Source organism: Salvelinus namaycush, chromosome 24, assembly GCF_016432855.1.
Source record: "Salvelinus namaycush isolate Seneca chromosome 24, SaNama_1.0, whole genome shotgun sequence".
In the NCBI taxonomy this organism is placed as follows: Eukaryota; Metazoa; Chordata; class Actinopteri; order Salmoniformes; family Salmonidae; genus Salvelinus; species Salvelinus namaycush.
This window is the reverse complement of record NC_052330.1, coordinates 6401726-6421826: the sequence shown is the minus strand read 5'-3', so window position 1 is coordinate 6421826 and position 20101 is coordinate 6401726. Positions and strand designations below refer to the sequence as shown.

The window sequence follows — 20101 nt, the reverse complement described above, 5'->3', positions numbered from 1 at the left end:
TGTACAGATAGCCAGGGGCACAGTTCAACACTCATAATAATTTACAAATGAAGCATTTGTGTTTAGTGAGTCTGATAGATCAGAGGCAGTAGGGATGTTCTCTTGATACGTGGGTGAATTAGACAAATTTCCTGTCCTGCTAAGCATTCAAAGCGTTACGAGTACTTTTGGGTGTCAGGGAAAATGTAAGGAGTAAAAAGTACATTATTTTCTTTAGGAATGTAGTGGAGTAAAAGTAAAAGTTGTCAAAAATATAAATAGTAAAGTAAAGCACAGATACCAAAAGTAGTAGTACTTTGAAGTATTTGTACTTAAGTACTTTACACCACTGACTGTAGTGAGAGATTCTCAACACAGTAAATAATATCAAAGTGGCTATGCCAGAGACATCTGAGAGGCACATTGATGCCAGACAATGCAGCTCACCTCGAGATCCTGTTCGAGGTAATTGAAGAGAGTGACCTCCACGACCAGCAGCTCTCCTCGGATGATGAAAGCAGGTAAATTCAAGGACAGAAAGAAGTCCTGGAACACTGTGAGCTGAAAACACAAGAGGGAGAGGAGAGGATGGTAGAGTCAAGCAGAGAAAAATAGAGTAGAGTATCATAGATGAAAGTAGAGAAGGATAGAGTAGAGCACAGTACAGTATCGTAGATGAAAGTAGAGTAGAGAAGGGTAGAGTAGGGTAGAGTAGATTAAAGTAGATTAAAGTAGAGTAAAGTAAAGTAGAGTAGAGTATTGCAGATGAAAGTAGAGTAGAGAAGAGTTGAGTATTGTAGATTTAAGTAGAGTAGAGAAGGGTATAGTAGAGTATCGTAGATGAAAGTAGAATAGAGAAGAGCAGAGTACAGTAGAGTATCGTAGATGAAAGTAGAGTAGAAAGGGGTAGGGTAGAGTAAAGTAGAGTAGATGGAAGTAGAGTAGAGTAGAGTAGATGAAGGTAGAGTAGAGTATTGTAGATTAAAGTAGAGTAGAGAGGGGTAGAGTAAAGTAGAGTAGAGTATCGTAGATGAAAGTAGAGAAGGATAGAGTAGAGCACAGTACAGTATCATAGATGAAAGTAGAGTAGAGAAGGATAGAGTAGGGTAGAGTAGAGTAGAGTAGATGAAAGTAGAGTAAAGTAGAGTAGAGTATTGCAGATTAAAGTAGAGTAGAGAAGGGTATAGTAGAGTATCGTAGATGAAAGTAGAGTAGAGTATTGTAGATGAAAGTTGAGTAGAGAAGATGAAAGGGTAGAGTAGATGAAAGTAGAGTAATGTAGAGTAGTGTAGAGTAGAGTACCGATGATGAAAGTAGAGTAGAGTAGTGTAGAGTAAAGTATCGTATAAGAAAGTAGAGTAGAGTAGAGTATCGTACATGAAAGTAGAGTATCATAGAGTAAAGTAGAGTAGAGTAAAGTAGAGTAGAGTAAGTCTATCTGGGAATGAACAATGACTCGTACGGCGCCAACAATGCAGATCAGGGCGTGTGTGAGGATATAGTACAGGAAAAGTTGGTAAATAAAATACTGCATCGGAGCTATTAGAGTGTGCAGCTTTTCCTTTTCTTCTAAAGGGTATAGTACAGTACCTTTGCAGGGGTCTCAATGATGCCTAGGCCCAGATCAGCAGACATGACAAAGGCAGTGGCTACCCAGGTAGTAATGCTGTCCGGTAAAGTCAGAGGGAACTCAGCTGTGGTAGAATCCCTGTGACCAAGACAATGAAATGCATGTTGTCAGTAAAAGTCGGATTAATGCACATTTAATTAAAGTGTGTGTGTGTGTGTGTGTGTGTGTGTGTGTGTGTGTGTGTGTGTGTGTGTGTGTGTGTGTGTATATATATTATGGACCATGGTTACTGTCCATCACCCTGTGTTGGTGTCCAGCCACAGCCAGGTCTCAGGGAAGTCCCTGCGTTCCCGAGGCTCCTGCTCCTCCTGTTCCATATCATCCCCCTCATCTCCAGGCAATTGGATTCCCTCCCCTGCTGTAGGGTACACAGGGGTTAATACAGCCAAGACAAATACTGCACATAGGCGTACTGGAGTCACAATGTGCTTTGTGGGTAGTTATATCTGCGCTTACGAAATTGAGGTCTCAATTGCTCCCCCATCTTCTCCAACTTGGCATCTGTCAAAACCATGATGCCAGATGTCTGGGGATGTAGCAAACAATCACAAAGAACATAAGAAACATGCACATTTTCCTAGGAATGTGATATACAGTATGTGTGATGGTGTTATGGCATCTGATACGCCTGTCAAGGTCACAGCTAGCCACCGTAAAAACAGAGTAGGGATCTCCCATTCTCATGTCGCCTGTCGTCTTTCTGTCGTATTCTGCCATCTCCTCCAGCACCTGAGAAAAAACACCATCGTTCACTAAAGCCTCCTACTGTTACAACCTTCACAGCACAACAAAACAGCTAGAGACAAAAATATAATGCATTGTTAAAACCTGTTTGGTCAGGTTCAAAACAGACAGTTCATAGTGACTTCGTTTACACCTGACCGATACTTGGGTGGGGGCAATAGGAAGTGTTTCATAGGTGTACTTGCACGGGATATTATATCATGTGAAATGGCCCACCTGGTTTAAATAAAGATGAAATAAATCAAATAAAAAAATATGTGTGGAGCACATTAAAGTCAGACATTGAAAAGCTGTAGGGAATCACAAAACAACAAAAAGCTCCCCCCTTTTGTAGGCCCGCGGATCAATTTCCAAATATGTATTCTTGTTGTTGTTACCAGATCCATGAACTGTTGAAAGGGGAATGAGGAAGGACAGGAAAGGAAAGGAGGATAGAAGAGGGTTGAAACAACAATAAAGTAAACAATTTGGGTCTCAACTTACTGTTGAGTTAGAATAGTAGAATACACAAGGTGCAATTTAGAAATGTGGTTGTGCATCAGTAGTTTCTCTCGTGTTATGTCAGTTACTGACAGTCACTCAATTAACCATGTCAGCTAACCATTTTTTGATTGGTGTGTTAGTCTATCCAGCTATCTAAACTTGTATTAAAGTTGGCCGAATACCAACCGTACGTGTGCCCAGGGACCCTGACCTCCAGAGGGCCCCCATTGATTTTGTTAGTCCTTCTCACTCAGATGTAATATTAACATGGCATAAGTCATGGCAAAGTGTGTAGAATTGCAAGACATTAGCTTAAAAACTGCAAAAATGTCTCTACCCCATGGCAAAATGAGTAGAATTGCATGACGTGTTATACAGTTGCAAAATGTTCTCTCTGCCTCATGGCAAAATGTGTAGAATTGCAGTACACTTACTTTAAAACTGCAACATTTTCTCTCTGCCCCGTGGCAAAATGTGTAGAATTGCAGGAAATTTGATTTGCCGAGTTAATTAAAAATACGGGGGCCAGTAAAATGTTTTGCCTGCGAGATGGGGGACCCCCCCTCCCCACAAAAAGCTTGGGCCGGCCTTGGCTACTGGTATAATGCATTTATTTAAGAGAGTTAAGTAGTTTAACTGCACAGTTGGATTGATTGCACAAATCAGTTGACTGCATGTGTGGGTATGAATGTGGGTAAATTCATATTTTTTGTGGCCCCCAACCCCAACAAAGTTGCCCATCCCTGTGTCATCACTGGTACTATCTAGCCCAAGGTTACAGAATGGATCGCACTCTTTTGTGAAACAAACAATGTCTTTCAAAACAAGAAGTACATACAGTATCTGCTTACATACATTTTCCTTATATTACTAAATTCTGTGGCAGTCAAGTTCACGCATGTTTTTAGGCAGTTTTTTTCCCTTTTACAACATTGGTCTTCCTCACCATGTCCTTGGTGATGTCATTGTGTGAGTGCGGCCAGCGCGTTGCCTGATCCACCACCAGAATCCCCACCAGTGAACCGGGCTCAGCAACAGACACCTTGAGAGACACCTCATCAGCAGGCCTGGCCCTGTCCTCACTCCAGCTCAGAGACACCTGCCAGAGAGAGGGCACACCACAATATACTGGGGCAGAATATCACAGTCAAGATCATGAATGACTATACTGCTAGGTTGGTTAACTGTTACTTATTCCAACGATTCAGTTTAGAGATATGATGAAGGGCAGCGGGGGTCTCAATCTGCACCTTGAGCTGGCGCGGCAAATGTTCAAAGTAAAACAACCGATGGCATCTACCTTGTTTTTTAGATCTTGGGCGATGGGAACATGCAGTGCATCATTGAAGATCTCTCCATCGGAATGTACACAGTATACGACAATGCAGGCCAAGGGAGCCCAGGACTCCTGTGGGGTCAGGGTGAGGGAAGAAGAGCTGCCTCTTCCAGAAGACAGCACCTGTCCCCTGGACATCACCTGGAAACAGGGGAGACAAGAGAAGAATGCTGAGCCTTTGGATACTAACTGATGAGATTAACTTGAGGATCAATCTTTTAAGGTATCGTTATATGACAGGTAAACTGCTTGAGGTACTTACCAGGTAGTGAAACTCTTTCAATGGGAAATTGCTCTGAAGTGTCAACTGGAGCGGGACATCAACCTTCAGAAAATCAAAGTTTGGTTCATCGCTTAGGGTAAATATATCACGAGGATCTCGCCATGTTGCTAGCGTTTATGAAACGGTCCATTTTTAGCGCAAGGTGCTCAAGCCTAAGGCATCTCACACATCTATGACATCTGCGGCCTCAGTCTCAGCATGACTTCCTTCAAATCTCCTAGGAGGGACAAAGTCATTTGGTAACACGCATTTAATCACTGGATGTCTTAACCATCCCTGTGAGATCTACCTGTGGAGTTGAACGGGACTTCTGGATCTGCAGGTACGATTTACTGGGGGACTTGTAGCTGCTATAGACCTGTAGCATCTTATAGCCGTCCTTGAATGAAGCCTAAAAAAAAGAAATATTATCACAAATGATGATATCTTCATTTTGACCACGTACTGCGGTACCTGATCCAGGTACAGTTCAACACAAAGAGAGATACTGTACATTGTTGGAAGTTGGCAGTGATTGGCACTTACATCTACAGTGAGTGTTGCCACCTTATCTGAGAGCTGTATGTGAATGGGGATGACCCCGTCTGCAGGCACAGGTAAAACCATTGTCTGGACTGGTATCTCATCTGGCATTGGAGGGAGGCCAGGACCAGTAGAGTTTAGCAACACACGAGGCAGCATTAACCCCAAGTCGTCCAGCTTCCAGCTCCATGGACTGTGCCTTTGCTGTGTTACAGAGATTGTAACAGTCTTCCCCTGGTCCTCTCGAGTCAGGGGCCACTTGTTGTACGTGGATATTTTCAGCTGCAAGAACAAGGGGTTTTGTAAACTAAACGTGTTTCAGGACATGACATCCATACTCCAAAGATCATAATGACTTCTATTGTTTTCTGTGATGAGAATTAAGAGTAGTAGGGCACAGCGTTCTGCAGGTCCTGGGTATGGCACAAACACTTATAGTAGTACGTTTGTTTCCATGGCATTGATATGAGGTAGTCTGAACCAACGATAAGCTCTACTCATGTATCACTGATCACGCTGCATGAAAACAGGCGTAATAATACGAAATGTGAAAAAGCTACTTAACCTACTTTTGTCAGAGCTGCGCCGATATGTTTGGTCATGGAAAGCTTACCATTTATTTCCACACCCACGCAACTGAACAATACTCTGTAGACTTGTAATTTCGCTTACCTCAGCGGTGAAGTTCAAAGAGGGCTTTATATAGCTGGGGTATCCACGGAAGGCAAGGTTATATCTACATTTAACCACACCCACCTCCATAGTGCTGTGATAGGTCAGTCCTTAAAAATCAACAAACAACAGAGTCTATAGATCAGTAACAGTCGACTCTGAATGAGAGCGTAATTCTTCATTCTCAATAAGAAATGAGTGTACAGAATCTAACTTATATGGTTTGAAATGATTACCTGTCAGGGACTCTGTGACATAAACTATGATGGTAAGAAACTCATCGTTCTCATAATCCTCATACATGTTGTCTGCAGATCGTTTATACATGGCCTGGTAGTCAGGCACATCAAAAGAGAACTCCGTCGAGCCGTGAATCTGTATAAAAATGACGAACACTGAATCATCAGAGATCTCCACTTCAGGTTTCATGAATGTCATTCAAATGCCAACAGGATCCCTTATGTGATTCATAAGACTAAAACTACAAATTACATGTGGGGGTGGGCAAACTTACCTCTTTATGATCATCAGAACTCATACCGATGCCATGAAAACGATGCAAGTAGGTTATGTTCATGTGACCTCGCACAGGCTTCCCATACATGTATCTGTGAGATAGAGAGGGAGTAGATTACAATCCCTCTTGCTGCAGTGGGACCTTCAAATGATCTGAACCAAATCGTTTTGATTGAATTTTCAGTGTTATACACCATTTCGCGCCCAGCCCATATGGGCTTATAAGACACTATTTCTTCAAGTACGTGTGCACAAAACACATAGCCTTGTTCAAACTATAAGGTAAAACATTATCAAACTGATTTACTTAGCAGTGACCATGCCCCAGAGAGTATCATCATGATGAAGGACACTGGGAGCCTCTATCCACACCTCAAACCTGGGCAGCACTGAAACAAACAAGAACATTCATTGAAATCGATTACAATCACACACAAACCTCAGCAAAAGCTTTTCAAATGTGTATTTTTATTCAAGATACACTACATGACCAAAAGTATGTGGAAACCTGCTCGTCGAAAATCTCATTCCAAAATCATGGGCATTGCCCTTTGCTGCTATAACAGCCTCCACTCTTCTGGGAAGGCTTTCCACTAGATGTTTGAACATTGCTGGGGGGACTTGCTTCCATTCAGCCATAAGAGCATTAGTGAGGTCGGGCACTGATGTTGGGCAATTAGGCCTGGCTTGCAGTCGGCATTCCGAATCATCCCAAAGGTGTTTGATTGGGTTAAGGTCAGGGCTCTGTGCAGGCCAGTCAAGTTATTCTCCACCAATTTCGACAAACCATTTCTGTATGGACCTCGCTTTGTGCATTGTGCATGCTGAAACAGGAAAGGGCCTTCCCCAAACTCTTGCCACAAAGTTGGAAGTACAGAATCGTAGAGTGTCATTGTATGCTGTAGCATTAAGATTTCCCTTCACTGGAACTAGGGGGGCCTAGCCCGAACAATGAAAAACAGCCCCAGACCATTATTCCTCCTCCACCAAACTTTACAGTTGGCACTATGCATTTGGGCAGGTAGCGTTCTCCTGGCATCCGCCAAACCCAGAATCATCTGTCGGACTGCCAGATGGTGAAGCGTGATTCATCACTCCCGAGAACGCATTTCCACTGCTCCAGAGTCCAATGGTGCTGAGCTTTAGTCCACTCCAGCCAACGCTTGGCATTACGCATGGTGATCTTAGGCTTGTGTGCGGCTGCTTGGCCATGGAAACCCCTTTCATGAAGCTCCCGATGAATAGTTATTTTGCAGATGTTGCTTCCAGAGGCAGTTTGGAACTCGGTAGTGAATGTTGCAACTGAGGACAGGCGATTTTTACACGTTACGCGCTTCAGTACTCGGCGGTCCCGTTCTGTTAGCTTGTGTGGCCTGCCACTTCGCGGCTGAGCCGTTGTTGCTCCTAAACATTTCCACTTCACAATAACAGCACTTACAGTTGACCGGGGCAGCTCTAGCAGGGCAGAAACTTGCTGAACTGACTTGTTGGAAAGGTGGCATCCTATGACAATGCCAGGTTGAAAGTCACTGAGCTCTTCAGTAAGGCCATTCTAATGCCAATGCTTGTCTATGGAGATTGCATGGCTGTGTGCTCGAATCAGCGACAGTTGTGGCTGAATTAGCCGAATCCACTAATTTGAAGGGGTGACCACATACTTTTGTATATGTGGTGTATATTGAAGTACACAACAAGTAAATGCTATGCAGTTCAATCACAGCCTATTTAGTTACAACCTAAATGTACCATATTGAATGTGTTTGGTTTATGTAAATGGAAAATGTATAGCTTATTAGCTTAAGTTAAATGTCTGAGTAAATAGTTCAGCTTTAGTCATGTTCAAAATGAGAGAGAGTCAGTGAGTATCCCTTGGTGGGTCATCTACCTTTGTTCTGAACAATATAGGGAGGAACCAGAACTTATGGACAAGGTACAGGAGCCCTAAGCTTAACAATGATGTAACGTTGATCAAAGCGATCTTACCATAATGCTCCACGTTGAATTGTTTTTCACTCACAACTTCCTGCGAGACAAAGAGAAAATGTGAGAGGTGACCACATTTCAGCACAATGAACTATGCACTGCTTGTTTCTAGCCCTCCTACAGGAAGACTTTTGAAACGTCTGGCCAGTTTTGTTGTAGTTATCTACTCTCCCTTGATTAAAACAACACGAGGGGGGCTGTCTTTGTGTAATAGTTCGCAGAAGACACGTTTCAGTGAAGACACATTTTTTAAATAACACTCATTTATTATGAGTATTTAGTGTCAATTATTCCTGAAGATGAAAACATTTGCAGACAAAAAACACATTCAAGCCCCAAGGCCATCTGTTAACGAGATGAAATATCGCCAAGATGAAATATATAGCCTGCATCACCCTGAAAATCCTTAATAAAGCTATAATAACCACTCAATGTTTTGAGCAGCAAAACGTTAGCATAGTCCTTCAAATTTTAAGAGGACTTACATTGACAGAAGTCACAATGGTCCACTTGCCAAGGGATGGATTCTTAGACAGCTGAAACTCTTGGGACAGAACGCCCAGAACACTGTCCAATGACAACCACTGCCGGATCATGTTTGCCTTAGGATCCTGGCCCACAGAGTTCATAAAAGGAAATGAGAATGATCAACTGGCCATCATAATTTCATATCTCAAGTTTCAATTCCATCCACCTGCTATCACTTCCACACTGAATGTTCATACAATACCCACTTGACGTGGTAACAGTAACACACACCTTAATGATAATGTCTATCTTGCCCTTATATGGCTTGCCGTCTGGGTAAATGGACACTGCCCGGATCTTCACAACCTGCCCAGGCCTGTAGTTGGCCTTGTCTGTCTGAATAAACGTGGATGAGCTTTTGGGGTTAAAACGCAGGACCGTAGAGTTGGTGAACACCATATTGCCCATCCCGACATAGCCCTTGACCACCAGCGTGTAGGGGTGCCAATAGCTCAGTTCACTGTCAGGGATCTGTAGAGGGGGGAATAGCAGAATAGGTCAAAGGTCAAAGAGGGTCAGGAAGAAGAAGTATTCAAGTATTCTGGCAGACACGAGTCAAGGCTAAGGTGTACTGTTATCTCAGACACAATGGTGGACGGTGATATTTCGAACGCGACTTACTTTGTCGTGTTTGTGGTGGTTTATAATATCCCATTTTTTATGCTATACCTGACACAAAAGATACACCTGATCCAAGCCTCTCTCTGTAAAAATGATTGTGTGGGACCTCAGAGTTGAATACCAAAACTGAAGAGGAATTTTCAACATGCCTGTGACCAACAATTCTGTGATCAACAGCACATACTATAAAAATACTGTCTCTACTTTGAAAGGGGGAATACAACTCAAGTAACCAAAATGGTAACAACATTACTCCCACTATAAAATGTAAATGTGTATCTTCATTCATACCATGTATAGATGATAGCTTTGACATCTAATTGCTACTTTAATTGAATGAATTGTTTTTATATTGTATAAGCATACACATTATGCATTTCAGAAAAATGAATACTTACCGGTGAAAGAACCAGCACCTCAGTAGAACCTGTATGAAGAAAATGGAATAAAGAAAAAGGGATGTTTAACATCAACTGAGTCATAATCAATTGAGTTAAAGCACTGATAATCATACAACATCATTAGAGCGAAATGTCAAGATTGCTGCTTGACGTGTGAAACAAAATTCAAGCAAACATTTACCGTATAAACAGTTATAGAAATATTAAAAGTTGAGTTGAAAATAATATCTTACCTCCTTGAATTATGGTTGTTTCTGTGACAACAGTGTTATTACCATTAACAATCTCAGTAACGACTTGGACTTCCACCGCCTTGGTGAGGATAGTGACTGATAGTGTGATGGGGACACCAGGCCGTAGCACCCTCGGAACAGAGATCAGGTATGAAGGGCCGGGGGCCATGCTGGGCCTGAAAGAAAAGAGGATAGAGAACTTTGAAAATAGGGGAGGCCATTTAAAAAAAAATGTATCCTCTATAACGACAAATAAGTATAGCATCTTCGATAATGGAAAAAGTATAGGATTGCAAATCCATTTGTCTAGAATACTTTTGAAGTACCATTTTTTCCCCCATACCTTGGTGTGCTCTGGGCTCCATTGAAAACGACAAATAATCCAAGAAATCCCAACACTTGAAACCACTCCATTTGCATTAACAACATACCAAAGTGCTTCACTGATCAATGGAACCAAGACCTTTCAGTGACTGTCTTCACACATGTTATAAAGTAACTCCACCTACTCTGTCCCCAGAGAATACATATACTCTCCACCAACCATATCAAAGGAAAAAAACACCTCACTTAAAACCTTTCTTTCCTAAAACATGTTCTTGTTCAATCAATATGTTTATGTTTGGAAATGTGTAGTTCAGTTACTGCAATTAGATGCATGTACTTTTTTTCTCATAGGCTACTTACTCAGGTATTTGTTTTTCACGGAGGAACAACTAGCTAATGGTTTTTAAATTGCCACCGAATTAATGGATTTTAATTGGACAATACTACAGTATCAAGCATAAGTCAGCTATCCATTTGTTTGTGAATTCACTATTGCAAAGTAATGGATTAATATCTCAACTTCCCATACAAAACTTGATGAGATAGGTCATACACATCAAAATATCTTTCCAAACTTTGCTCATCATGTTCTGCTCGTGTGTATTCTAGCCTGCTATTCCTCAGTCAAACGGAAGATGGCAGTAAATCAACAGCCAATGACACCTCCCTAACGATAGAGGGCATCGACGTTTTTGTTGATGCTAAAGTTGAATGGTCAGCGAAAATGACAACATTACGAGCTTTTACGTGCGATGATTTGTTCAAGTTCAACAACATGTAAGTTAATTTCGATTTGTTTTTAATAGTGTTGAATAGGCTAACCTTCTAGCTACACAATACTCATGTTTTAGTGGACAATATCAATAGCATTTTGCTTGTTGGCTAGTTGCAAGTATAGCTAGCTAGCCAGAAGCTAATTCTTTGGCCATACAGTGAGATTCATAGACGCTATCTTAAACGAGTCAACTCTGTTGCTATAAAATACAGTGTTTGGAATGTATGGACAATAGCTCACTAGCTAGCTCATTCTTTCAAAGATGGCTAGCTAGGCATAAAGACAGTAAACTGAAGTCTGCTGCCCCTCATCGTCAGAGGCATTGCATTGAATGCATGAAACATCTCAAACGTTTTTTCTACCTTCACAGCAACCTGGATCCATTAACAGAGACTGTATCCTTTCACACGTACAAATTGAACCCCTGCATTGTAATAATATACCACCTGTCTATCTATGCATAGAAACCACAGATAATGTAGCCTTTGTCTTGTTATATTAGAAGACAAGCAGTCCTTAACTTTCTTTTACAGTATGGAATCCCATTTTACCTACAGTACCTGGCCCACTGGCCTGAGTACTTCATTGTTGCAGAGGCCCCTGGTGGAGAATTGATGGGTTACAGTAAGTACATGTCATATGTACCATTCTATATGATGATTGTTTTAGAGAAAATGCAATACCATACACTCTGGATGGCCTCCATCAAAATTACACTTCTGACTTTGTCCTTGCAGTCATGGGAAAGGCGGAGGGATCAGTGGCGCGAGAAGAGTGGCATGGGCACGTCACAGCTCTCTCAGTGGCCCCAGAGTTCAGACGACTGGGACTGGCAGCCAAGCTTATGGAGATGCTGGAGGAGATCTCAGAAAGGTGGGTCTGACTTTTACTAAGATCAGTGTCATTTGGTACCAATGTATATATATATATTTTTATGTACTGAAACCAGGTGGGAATACAAATTATAAACCCTTATTTTTGTTTTCTGTTTCAAACCGTTTTGCTGTAGTGCACCCTACTGAACATGACCATGTTATCTAGCATACTTCTTGGTTTATTCGTATCTATGTCATGTCTCACTGTTGTTTAGGAAGGGCGGGTTCTTTGTTGACCTGTTTGTTCGAGTCTCCAATCAAGTGGCGGTGAACATGTACAAACAGCTAGGCTACAGCGTTTACAGAACCGTGATAGAGTACTATTCTGCTAGCAACGGAGAACCGGATGAAGACGCCTATGGTAAGACGAACCCCTTCAAATCAATGTAAACCGTACTGTAGCTCAATCATTTTGTTAACATGTGCTCACTCTTTGTAGATATGAGGAAAGCCTTGTCGAGTGACACAGAGAAGAAGTCCATCGTTCCTATACCACATCCTGTCAGACCAGAAGATATAGAATAGACGGTGGAACACGGACACTTTTGAAAACAAATACATTTATATTTATCTCGTCTGCATTGGTGAAGTGTGATTAGGACTTGTTTTGAGGGTGTGATGTGTGAAAGCTGACAATGTCATTGTACATAATTTTGAACTATCCAATAACTGGTCCTTTGTGAAACTAAGATTTTTTTTGCCAATGATTCAGTCACTGTTTGGAGTGAAATTTGAAAGTATGAAATGCTATATGGAATTGAAAGGACTAATTCAAATTCAATAAATTATCTACTTACTTGACTCACCCAGGGACCTGCTGCTTTTTTTACAACAATCAGTTATGGTTAATTTTCAAGAATAAAAAAAAAAAATGGATATCAGTGTTTTTTATTTATTTACATTGTCATTGCACTACAGTAACTAAAACATGGAATAAGAATTCACATTAACAAAAGACATGTTTGTAAAAAAAGCACTAGAAATTACCTGATGAGGTACTCAACTTGTCCCTACTTGTCATGAGTGAAACATTTTCCCAGACAAGCTAATCATTCACTGAATCCTTTTTGCTCTTCCTGGGCTGTTTCTCACTGCCATCTTTGTCACTGTCACTATCACTACTGCTGCTGCTGCTGCCACTACTGCTGCTGCTGCTTTCATCAGAATCATCGCTGTCATCATGTGTGCTCTCTTTGGAGTCTTTTTCAGGCACAGGCTCACTGACCATAGGATTTTCTGATGATGCAGAGTCTTCTGACATTTCTTTGTCTCTACCCCTCTCCACTCTTCCATTTTCTTCTCCATCCAGTTTTTCATCTCCATCTCTCTTCACTCTTCCATTTTCTTCTCCATCCAGTTTTTCATCTCCATCTCTCTCCACTCTTCTGTTATCTTCTTCCTCCATTTCTTTGCCACTACCTCGATTGTTTTCTTCTTCCTCATCTTCTTCCTCCTCGTCGTCGTCGTCATCTTCTTGTTGCTGCCTCTTCCACATCTTGGCCATGGCGAGTAGCTTGAGGTTGGGCTGGTTGGCTGCATCCTCAGGGAAGATATAGTCGTAGTACTCCTCCCACCCTGCATCCGACTGTTGAATCAAAATGAAAAGTAAATTAGTGATCAATCGAACCACGTCATGACAAACTTGCTGAGTACCTCGACTCCAACTAACCGCTGACTCGATATGCGTCGATAATTCTAAAATGTAAATTCTTAAAACCTTACTGTGTACCTATGTTTGTCCACTGTTTTTGCGTGCCTTCGTTTGCTGAAATCCATACTTTTTAATAAAAAGTTAAATACAACCACTGACTGTTTCGTCATTGCTGTTGCTCTAAGATGGCAACTCAACGTGAAAGGTCATCACTAGCTTCTACAGCCAGAGTCATAAAACCCACCCATTTCTACAATTTCTTATTAAAACTTAACCACACTGCTAACCTTATGCCTAACCCTAAATTAAGACCAAAAGGCAAATCTTTGTAGCCCATTTTGTGGCTGTGGAATCTGACTGGCTATAGAAGCTAGTGGAAACCAGTGTGAATGCGCATGTGCCAATTGTATCTCAACAAGGAAACAGTCTGTTTGTATTTGATTCATGTTTAATTAAAAAGTATGGATTTCAGCAAACAAAGAAAAGCAACAGAGGACAAAACATAGGTACACGGTAAGGGTTTAAGAATGTACATTTTTTAAGTGTCGGCGCATAGCGAGTCGGAGATTCATTTGAAAAACTATATTCTGCTCTCAACTCCGTGGAGGAGTTGAGGTACTCGGTAAGACTAACAAGGGTAATGAATTGATGTTGGATTGGTATGACCAAAGGAAACAACACTTACCCCGTCCTCTGCTGTGAGCTTTCTCCTCTTCTTCACCTTCTCCGGCAGCAGTTTCTTCACCCTCTCCCTGGTCGTGTCCGAACCAAACTCCTGCTCAAACGCCTTCCAGGACTCCAACAACATCAGACGCTCCTCCTTCTCCTCACAGCTTCTCAGACCCTTGTTGGCCTCCTCAAAGATCCCCCTACACCTCTGCAGCCGGTCAGAGGTGTCGATGGACAGCTCATACTGGGCATAGCTGATCCAGACCTGCAGGTAACATTTAGCTAAATTACACAAAGAGCGTGGAGATGTTTGAGGAGTTGCTGCGCCACAGTGAGTTTATGGCAGGTGAGTTGTAGCACGGGACTGGTAGCAAGGCGGTCACTTCAAGGTTAAAGGGACAGCTCTCACCTTAACGTGCTGTGTGCGCTGCAACAGTCTCTGGTAGAGGCCCCTGGTGTTGTCATACTCTTCCTGCTCAATTTCAAAGTCGATGTAGGACTTCCACAACACCTAAGATTAAAAAGGAAATGGGATATAAAAGAGTAAAATACTGTTCAGAGGTACCTTCATTAGTTTTCACTACAACACTTCTCACTTGAGGGGCGTCTTCAGACCTGCTAAACGACAGAAAGTGGAAGGGTCAATACAGTGAGTAAATGCTCTGGGTGAGCGTTTGAGCCTGACCTCTGGCATGTCCAGTCGTGGCTGTCCGATGGCCAGCTCGAAGATGGCCCGGGCCCTCTCTGTGTCTCCTAGAATGGTCTCCAGCTCAGAGAACTTGATCCAGGTGGTGCAGTTCTCTGGGGCAAACTCCAGGTACTTCTCGTAGAGCTTTCTGCATCGGTCAAACTCTCGGAGCTGCAGCTCCAGCTCAATGTAGCCCTTGAACAGCTTGTTTTTTGGACATTTACCAATGGCTGTGCCCTGGGGGAGAGGAAGAAGGCCAAATTAGAGAGAAGTTTGATGCAATGAAAAACATACATCTTCAGCAATCAGTAGGGACCTTACCAAGCCTCGTCTGGCAGCTTGAAGGTTCTTCTGGCGGATTTCAAACTGGCCGTAGAGTAGCCACATCTTGGCAAATGTGAACTATGAGGAAGGATGCAAAGTAATAAATATGATAATTTGTTGATGATTAATGTTTTTGTTCAATATCAAAATGTTGATAATGTCCCATTTCAGAAAAGATGTGCCACTGATTGCAAACAGCCAATACCTTTTTGTGAGGGATGAGATCCAGACATGCCTGGTACACCTGTCGTGTTCTCTCCGGGTCCTGCCAATTCAACAAAATAAGCACTGAAATCCACAGCTATATGCACAATGTCACACATAGCAATGTGAGAATTATATCCATTATATAAAACACACAGAGGAAGCAGGCTTACCTTGACCTCCAGTTCTTCATATAGAGCGTAGTTTATCCACAGGTAAATGTATCTTCTCCAGTGCCTCTTCTCCTGTATAGGAGGGATGTTGGCGATGGCTCTCTCATAGACCTCCCTGGCAGTGTCAGGATCCGCATCGCTCTCCACCAGGCGTAGGTAATCAAACCAAGCGTCGTAATTGTGTGGGCTTGCCTACACAGGAAACAAAACACAATCCAATAGAAAGCTATTAGGGAATAGTATTTTAATGGTTAATTTGGAGTGAAATCTTTGCACATTTTTACAGGTTTAACTGAACGTACCTTCACTTCCTCCTCATACTGAAATCTCCGCTTGCTGACGATGACGTCCTCAATTCCCCTCCGGTCTCCAAACTTCTTCTCAAATACTGTGTAGAATTTGAAGAGCTCCTGAGCCTGATGCTTGGGGATTCTGTCCAAGGCGTATTTGTAGATGACTCGAACACGCTCAAACTAAGAGACAAAGGGGGAGAAAAGTTGTGTTCTGTTGACCACAGTATAAATGTGTGGGAATAAAAACTGACATGGTTCAAAGTGTCAGATTTAGATACCTCTTTCTGTTTCTCTTCAAATCTGGCGAAGGCCACAAAGAGGTTCTCATTGACATGCTCCTCGCCAAAGAACTCCACTGATCTCTCAAACACCTTCCTCCCGTGGGCGATGTAGCCATGCTTCTCTTCAAAACGGGCATACTTGATCCAATTCTTCACGTCAGGGTGGACAATCACAAGTGCACTGGAGTTAAGGAGCTTTAAAAGAGATGCACTCTACAGGCATGATGACAATATGAAGGTAATACCACTACAGTAGGTTGCTATGAATCATTATAAATGTAATCAACTGCTAAACTGCTACAAGTCTCTGCTAGGTAACGCCCCGCCTTATCTCAGCTCACTGGTCACCATAGCAGCACCCACTCGTAGCACGCGCTCCAGCAGTTATATCTCACTGGTCACCCCCAAAGCCAATTCCTCCTTTGGTCACATTTCCTTCCAGTTCTCTGCTGCCAATGACTGGAACGAACTGCAAAAATCACTGAAGCTGGAGACTCATATCTCCCTCACTAGCTTTAAGCACCAGCTGTCAGAGCAGCTCACAGATCACTGCACCTGTATATAGCCCATCTGTAAACAGCCCATCTATCTACCTCATCCACATACTGTATTTATTTATTTATCTTGCTCCTTTGCACCCCAGTATCTCTACTTGCACATTCATCTCCAGCACATCTACCATTCCAGTGTTTAATTGTTATATTGCAATTACTTCACCACCATGGCCTATGTATTGCCTTAACTCCCTTATCTTACCTCATTTGCACTCACTGTATATACACTTTTTGTTTTCTTTTTTGTACTGTATTATTGACTGTATGTTTTGTTTATTCCATGTGTAACTCTGTGTTGTTGTATGTGTCGAATTGCTATGCTTTATCTTGGCCAGGTCGCAGTTGCAAATGAGAACTTGTTCTCAACTAGCCTACCTGGTTAAATAAAGGTGAAATAAAATGTAAAAAATATAATCAAACACCTGTCAATTAATGACGCACTCTACAGCAACCACAACTCATTTGCCAATGCATTGTAGTAGGTAAATGCTTCAAGCACTTCCCATCAAAAGGATATATCTCTCATAGATGGAGCGGGCCTTGTCGACCTCCTTGTAGCGCAGCTCAAAGTTGATGTAGGAGTGCCAGGCTTGTTCCTCTGGTTCCCACTCTGTCCAGCGCTCAAACACCTGTCTGCAGCCAGCAATGTTGCCCAGCATCTCCTCCATGTAACTGTACTTGTACCTGAAACAAGGGGAAACAGAAAAAGAACAGATGAGCCGCAACAAGATTTTACCACCAACGTGCACACTCTGCATGCTTTAGTCATTATTCTGCAAAAGTCTGATTCATTGAGGATTGAAACACTAATATGTGACCACATCAATCAGATAAAAAAAAATGTTTTTAAACAGATATCAACAGTTTAGGAGGTGAAGTTGTTCAGTACCAGAACTGGTTGACACGAGGCAAGATGGTGATGGCCCTGTCCCAGATGTTGCGGGCGTGGTTCACTTGCCGGTTCTTCATCTCCATCTCGGCATACTTCAGCCATAGAGCAATGTTCCGGTGGTCTACATCCAGAGCACGCTCGTAAATAGAGCGAGCCCTGGGGGGGTTAGACAACAAGTATCCCAGTCAAAATCCATCTGTAACATTCACATCAGAATTCAAATAGGTACGGTTCACAATCATCACCTTCACAAAGTGAAATTGACAAGCATTAGCTTACCTCTGGACTTCTTTCAGGCTCTCCTCCCATTGTGCGTATTTTATCCAGTTGCTGATAACAGTACGATTCTTTCTGATGTTGTCTTCAAATCCCTATGAGAAGGCGAGTCCAATATGCATCTAATTAGATCAATGTATTTACTGTATTCTTCACAGGATTCGCAGACAATCGGAAATGATGAAACTGGCAGGTTGGCAGACCAACAGAATATCAACAGTAAAAGTGAAGTTTGAAGTGTAACCTGTGTGTCCACTGTCACGGGGGTCTTACCTTCCGCTTCTTCAACTTGTAATCGTTCAACTCTTCTTCATCAGTGATTTTCTGTTTGGGCGGCGGTGGCAAAAGCTCGAGCTCCCTCTCCTTTGCCTCCCTGAGCAATTGCTCAGCTGTGATTTGTACCTCTGCTGGAGCTTTGTTTTTCACCTACACAAAACAAATTAAGACGTTAATTTAAGAATGGGTGAAATTAGTTGGAGATAATACTAGCTAGCTACATAGTACATGTTCCAAAAAGAAACCGTTCGAACTCGCTAGCTAATTACGTAACTAGCTAACTTCCTCACAGACATGACTTGGGTCAGAGTATCTAGCTAGTTACGTTAGCTTGCTAAATACAATTATTTGCTGTGCTTAGCTACCCTTTCGTTCGTCTCAAGTAGCTAAAAGTAATTGAAATACATTCGTACCAAAACAAAGGACAGGTCTTGTTGTGGTTAGCAAGCTTGATACCTGGCTAGGCCCATATAGACATGGCTAACCAATAACTTACAAATTCGCTAACGTTAGATAGCTAACTGTTTTGTTACCTTAGCCACTTTCGGTATCCTCTGTTTCCCTGCTGCAGTGGATGCCATTTTGCTCGGTACTATGGCAGAGTCAATGAGAAACAACTATTACAATTGAATCTATAAAACACAACGAACAGATAATAGTTTAGAATATTTTTACAGCGCCAGTGGGCTCCGCCATGACACCTTCAAAAACGTGCGTCAAACGTAACCTATGAACTGTAACCTTTCACCCCAAGACGTCACTGACGGTTCTGTTTCTATGGATACACACCACAACCCCATCAGCACAGTGCCTTTACTTTCTTAGTTTATTACAGGAGGACAAATATGTATTGACACTTTATGTTTCAATAATTAGCTAACCGTTAAAGAAGAGACACCCTGATTTGCATCCTTGATGTAAATTCAGAAGAATACATAGAGCTTGAAAAAGTTTCCTTGATGCTAATTTTACAAGAATGCTGGAGTGGTCTTCAAACGTAAACACTTGTTGATATTATACCCCATAGCTATTGAATTGTTAACTATTACAGAAATGCATTTGTTGTGTTTTGTTAAATTTCCCAACGTGTACACCCTGTATCCTGTGCACGTGACCAATAAACGTTGATTTGATGATAATTTAGTTGGTTTGCTTCTCATTTGCTTTTCTCTCCCAAAATCAGGACAGGCTCTGAAAACACAGTGGGAGTGGGCATACTGTGAATCCTTCAGAATCATATATTTTTGAATACATGAGACTCTCCTCCACCCTCCACTTCTCACCTAGACATCCACTGGTTGGGGTGACCAAACAGATGTATTGCAGCTCAATGATATCATTAAACACAGTTCTGGAAGAAGAAGATGTTTACTTTCCTTTTTGCACAATCCATCACCCTTTCAAGAACCTGAAATGCATGCAATATCACATCATGAGAATCTAATTTATGATGCTGAAATTTGATGGAATGGCTGTGGAATCAAATTGGAAAAGCATTTTTGGTATAGGAATGTCAGACTGCTGTCAAGAACCTGAAATGCATGCAATATCACATCATGAGAATCTAATTTATGATGCTGAAATTTGATGGAATGGCTGTGGAATCAAATTGGAAAAGCATTTTTGGTATAGGAATGTCAGACTGCTGTATCCAAACAGGATTCAAACAGTCTTATTATTAAATATAACATTTTATCATGTTATATTTTTGAGCCTATTTTATGAAAGGGCTTGTTACATGATTATGAGCAATGCCATGCCAACACTTATTAGTGCTGCTCACTCTGCCACTCAGTTTTTTGCTGATTTCATACCATACATTGAAAACATTCATCATCTCCAATACCTTACCTCTTTGGCACTCCCGATGGAGAAGATCAACTGGGCTGTAATAGTTCTACCGCTGGCCAAT

At 41.9% G+C, this 20101-nt stretch overlaps 3 protein-coding genes across 3 annotated transcripts in view; 1 reads left to right on the top strand and 2 right to left on the bottom strand.

Moving 5' to 3' along the window:
• The window catches only part of cd109 (CD109 molecule), a 103787-nt gene extending 93442 nt beyond the window's left edge, over window positions 1-10345 (bottom strand). Inside the window, exons 1-19 of the mRNA XM_038962572.1 lie at window positions 10275-10345; window positions 9932-10107; window positions 9696-9724; window positions 8908-9147; window positions 8634-8759; window positions 8149-8188; window positions 6473-6554; window positions 6164-6257; window positions 5886-6024; window positions 5650-5759; window positions 4981-5259; window positions 4745-4846; window positions 4137-4313; window positions 3783-3935; window positions 2261-2338; window positions 2066-2135; window positions 1850-1967; window positions 1570-1687; window positions 427-540 (exon numbers count right to left, since the gene is read on the bottom strand). Coding sequence (XP_038818500.1) covers window positions 427-540; window positions 1570-1687; window positions 1850-1967; window positions 2066-2135; window positions 2261-2338; window positions 3783-3935; window positions 4137-4313; window positions 4745-4846; window positions 4981-5259; window positions 5650-5759; window positions 5886-6024; window positions 6164-6257; window positions 6473-6554; window positions 8149-8188; window positions 8634-8759; window positions 8908-9147; window positions 9696-9724; window positions 9932-10107; window positions 10275-10345 — 2316 coding nt within the window. The remainder of the gene's footprint in view (window positions 1-426; window positions 541-1569; window positions 1688-1849; window positions 1968-2065; window positions 2136-2260; window positions 2339-3782; window positions 3936-4136; window positions 4314-4744; window positions 4847-4980; window positions 5260-5649; window positions 5760-5885; window positions 6025-6163; window positions 6258-6472; window positions 6555-8148; window positions 8189-8633; window positions 8760-8907; window positions 9148-9695; window positions 9725-9931; window positions 10108-10274) is intronic.
• A 598-nt stretch (window positions 10346-10943) lies between these two features.
• Window positions 10944-12784, top strand: LOC120019636 (N-alpha-acetyltransferase 20-like). The gene is made up of 6 exons (XM_038962989.1): window positions 10944-11035; window positions 11404-11428; window positions 11567-11657; window positions 11771-11906; window positions 12124-12269; window positions 12348-12784. Exons 1-6 carry the CDS (start codon window positions 10983-10985, stop codon window positions 12431-12433), a joined length of 537 nt encoding a protein of 178 aa, XP_038818917.1. The 5' UTR covers window positions 10944-10982; the 3' UTR covers window positions 12434-12784.
• On the bottom strand, window positions 12781-18915 carry LOC120019635 (crooked neck-like protein 1). The gene is made up of 14 exons (XM_038962988.1): window positions 18723-18915; window positions 18187-18339; window positions 17917-18008; window positions 17635-17793; window positions 17263-17429; window positions 16189-16367; window positions 15920-16090; window positions 15618-15809; window positions 15446-15505; window positions 15238-15318; window positions 14914-15153; window positions 14638-14739; window positions 14245-14493; window positions 12781-13493 (listed from the first exon to the last, which is right to left on the bottom strand). The coding sequence occupies exons 1-14, from the start codon at window positions 18768-18770 to the stop codon at window positions 12954-12956; spliced, it is 2433 nt and encodes an 810-aa protein (XP_038818916.1). The 5' UTR covers window positions 18771-18915; the 3' UTR covers window positions 12781-12953.
• Window positions 18916-20101: the final 1186 nt, after the last annotated feature.

Coding starts and splice junctions, on each gene's coding strand:
- LOC120019635 (XM_038962988.1), bottom strand. CDS start 18,770: ATGGCATCCACTGCAGCAGGGAAACAGAGGATACCGAAAGTGGCTAAG. Junction 18,340..18,722: donor GGATACCGAAAGTGGCTAAG/GTAACAAAACAG, acceptor TGTTTTGTGTAG/GTGAAAAACAAAGCTCCAGC. Junction 16,091..16,188: donor TTGAAGAGAAACAGAAAGAG/GTATCTAAATCT, acceptor TTTGTCTCTTAG/TTTGAGCGTGTTCGAGTCAT.
- LOC120019636 (XM_038962989.1), top strand. CDS start 10,983: ATGACAACATTACGAGCTTTTACGTGCGATGATTTGTTCAAGTTCAAC. Junction 11,036..11,403: donor TTGTTCAAGTTCAACAACAT/GTAAGTTAATTT, acceptor CTACCTTCACAG/CAACCTGGATCCATTAACAG. Junction 11,429..11,566: donor TGGATCCATTAACAGAGACT/GTATCCTTTCAC, acceptor TTTCTTTTACAG/TATGGAATCCCATTTTACCT.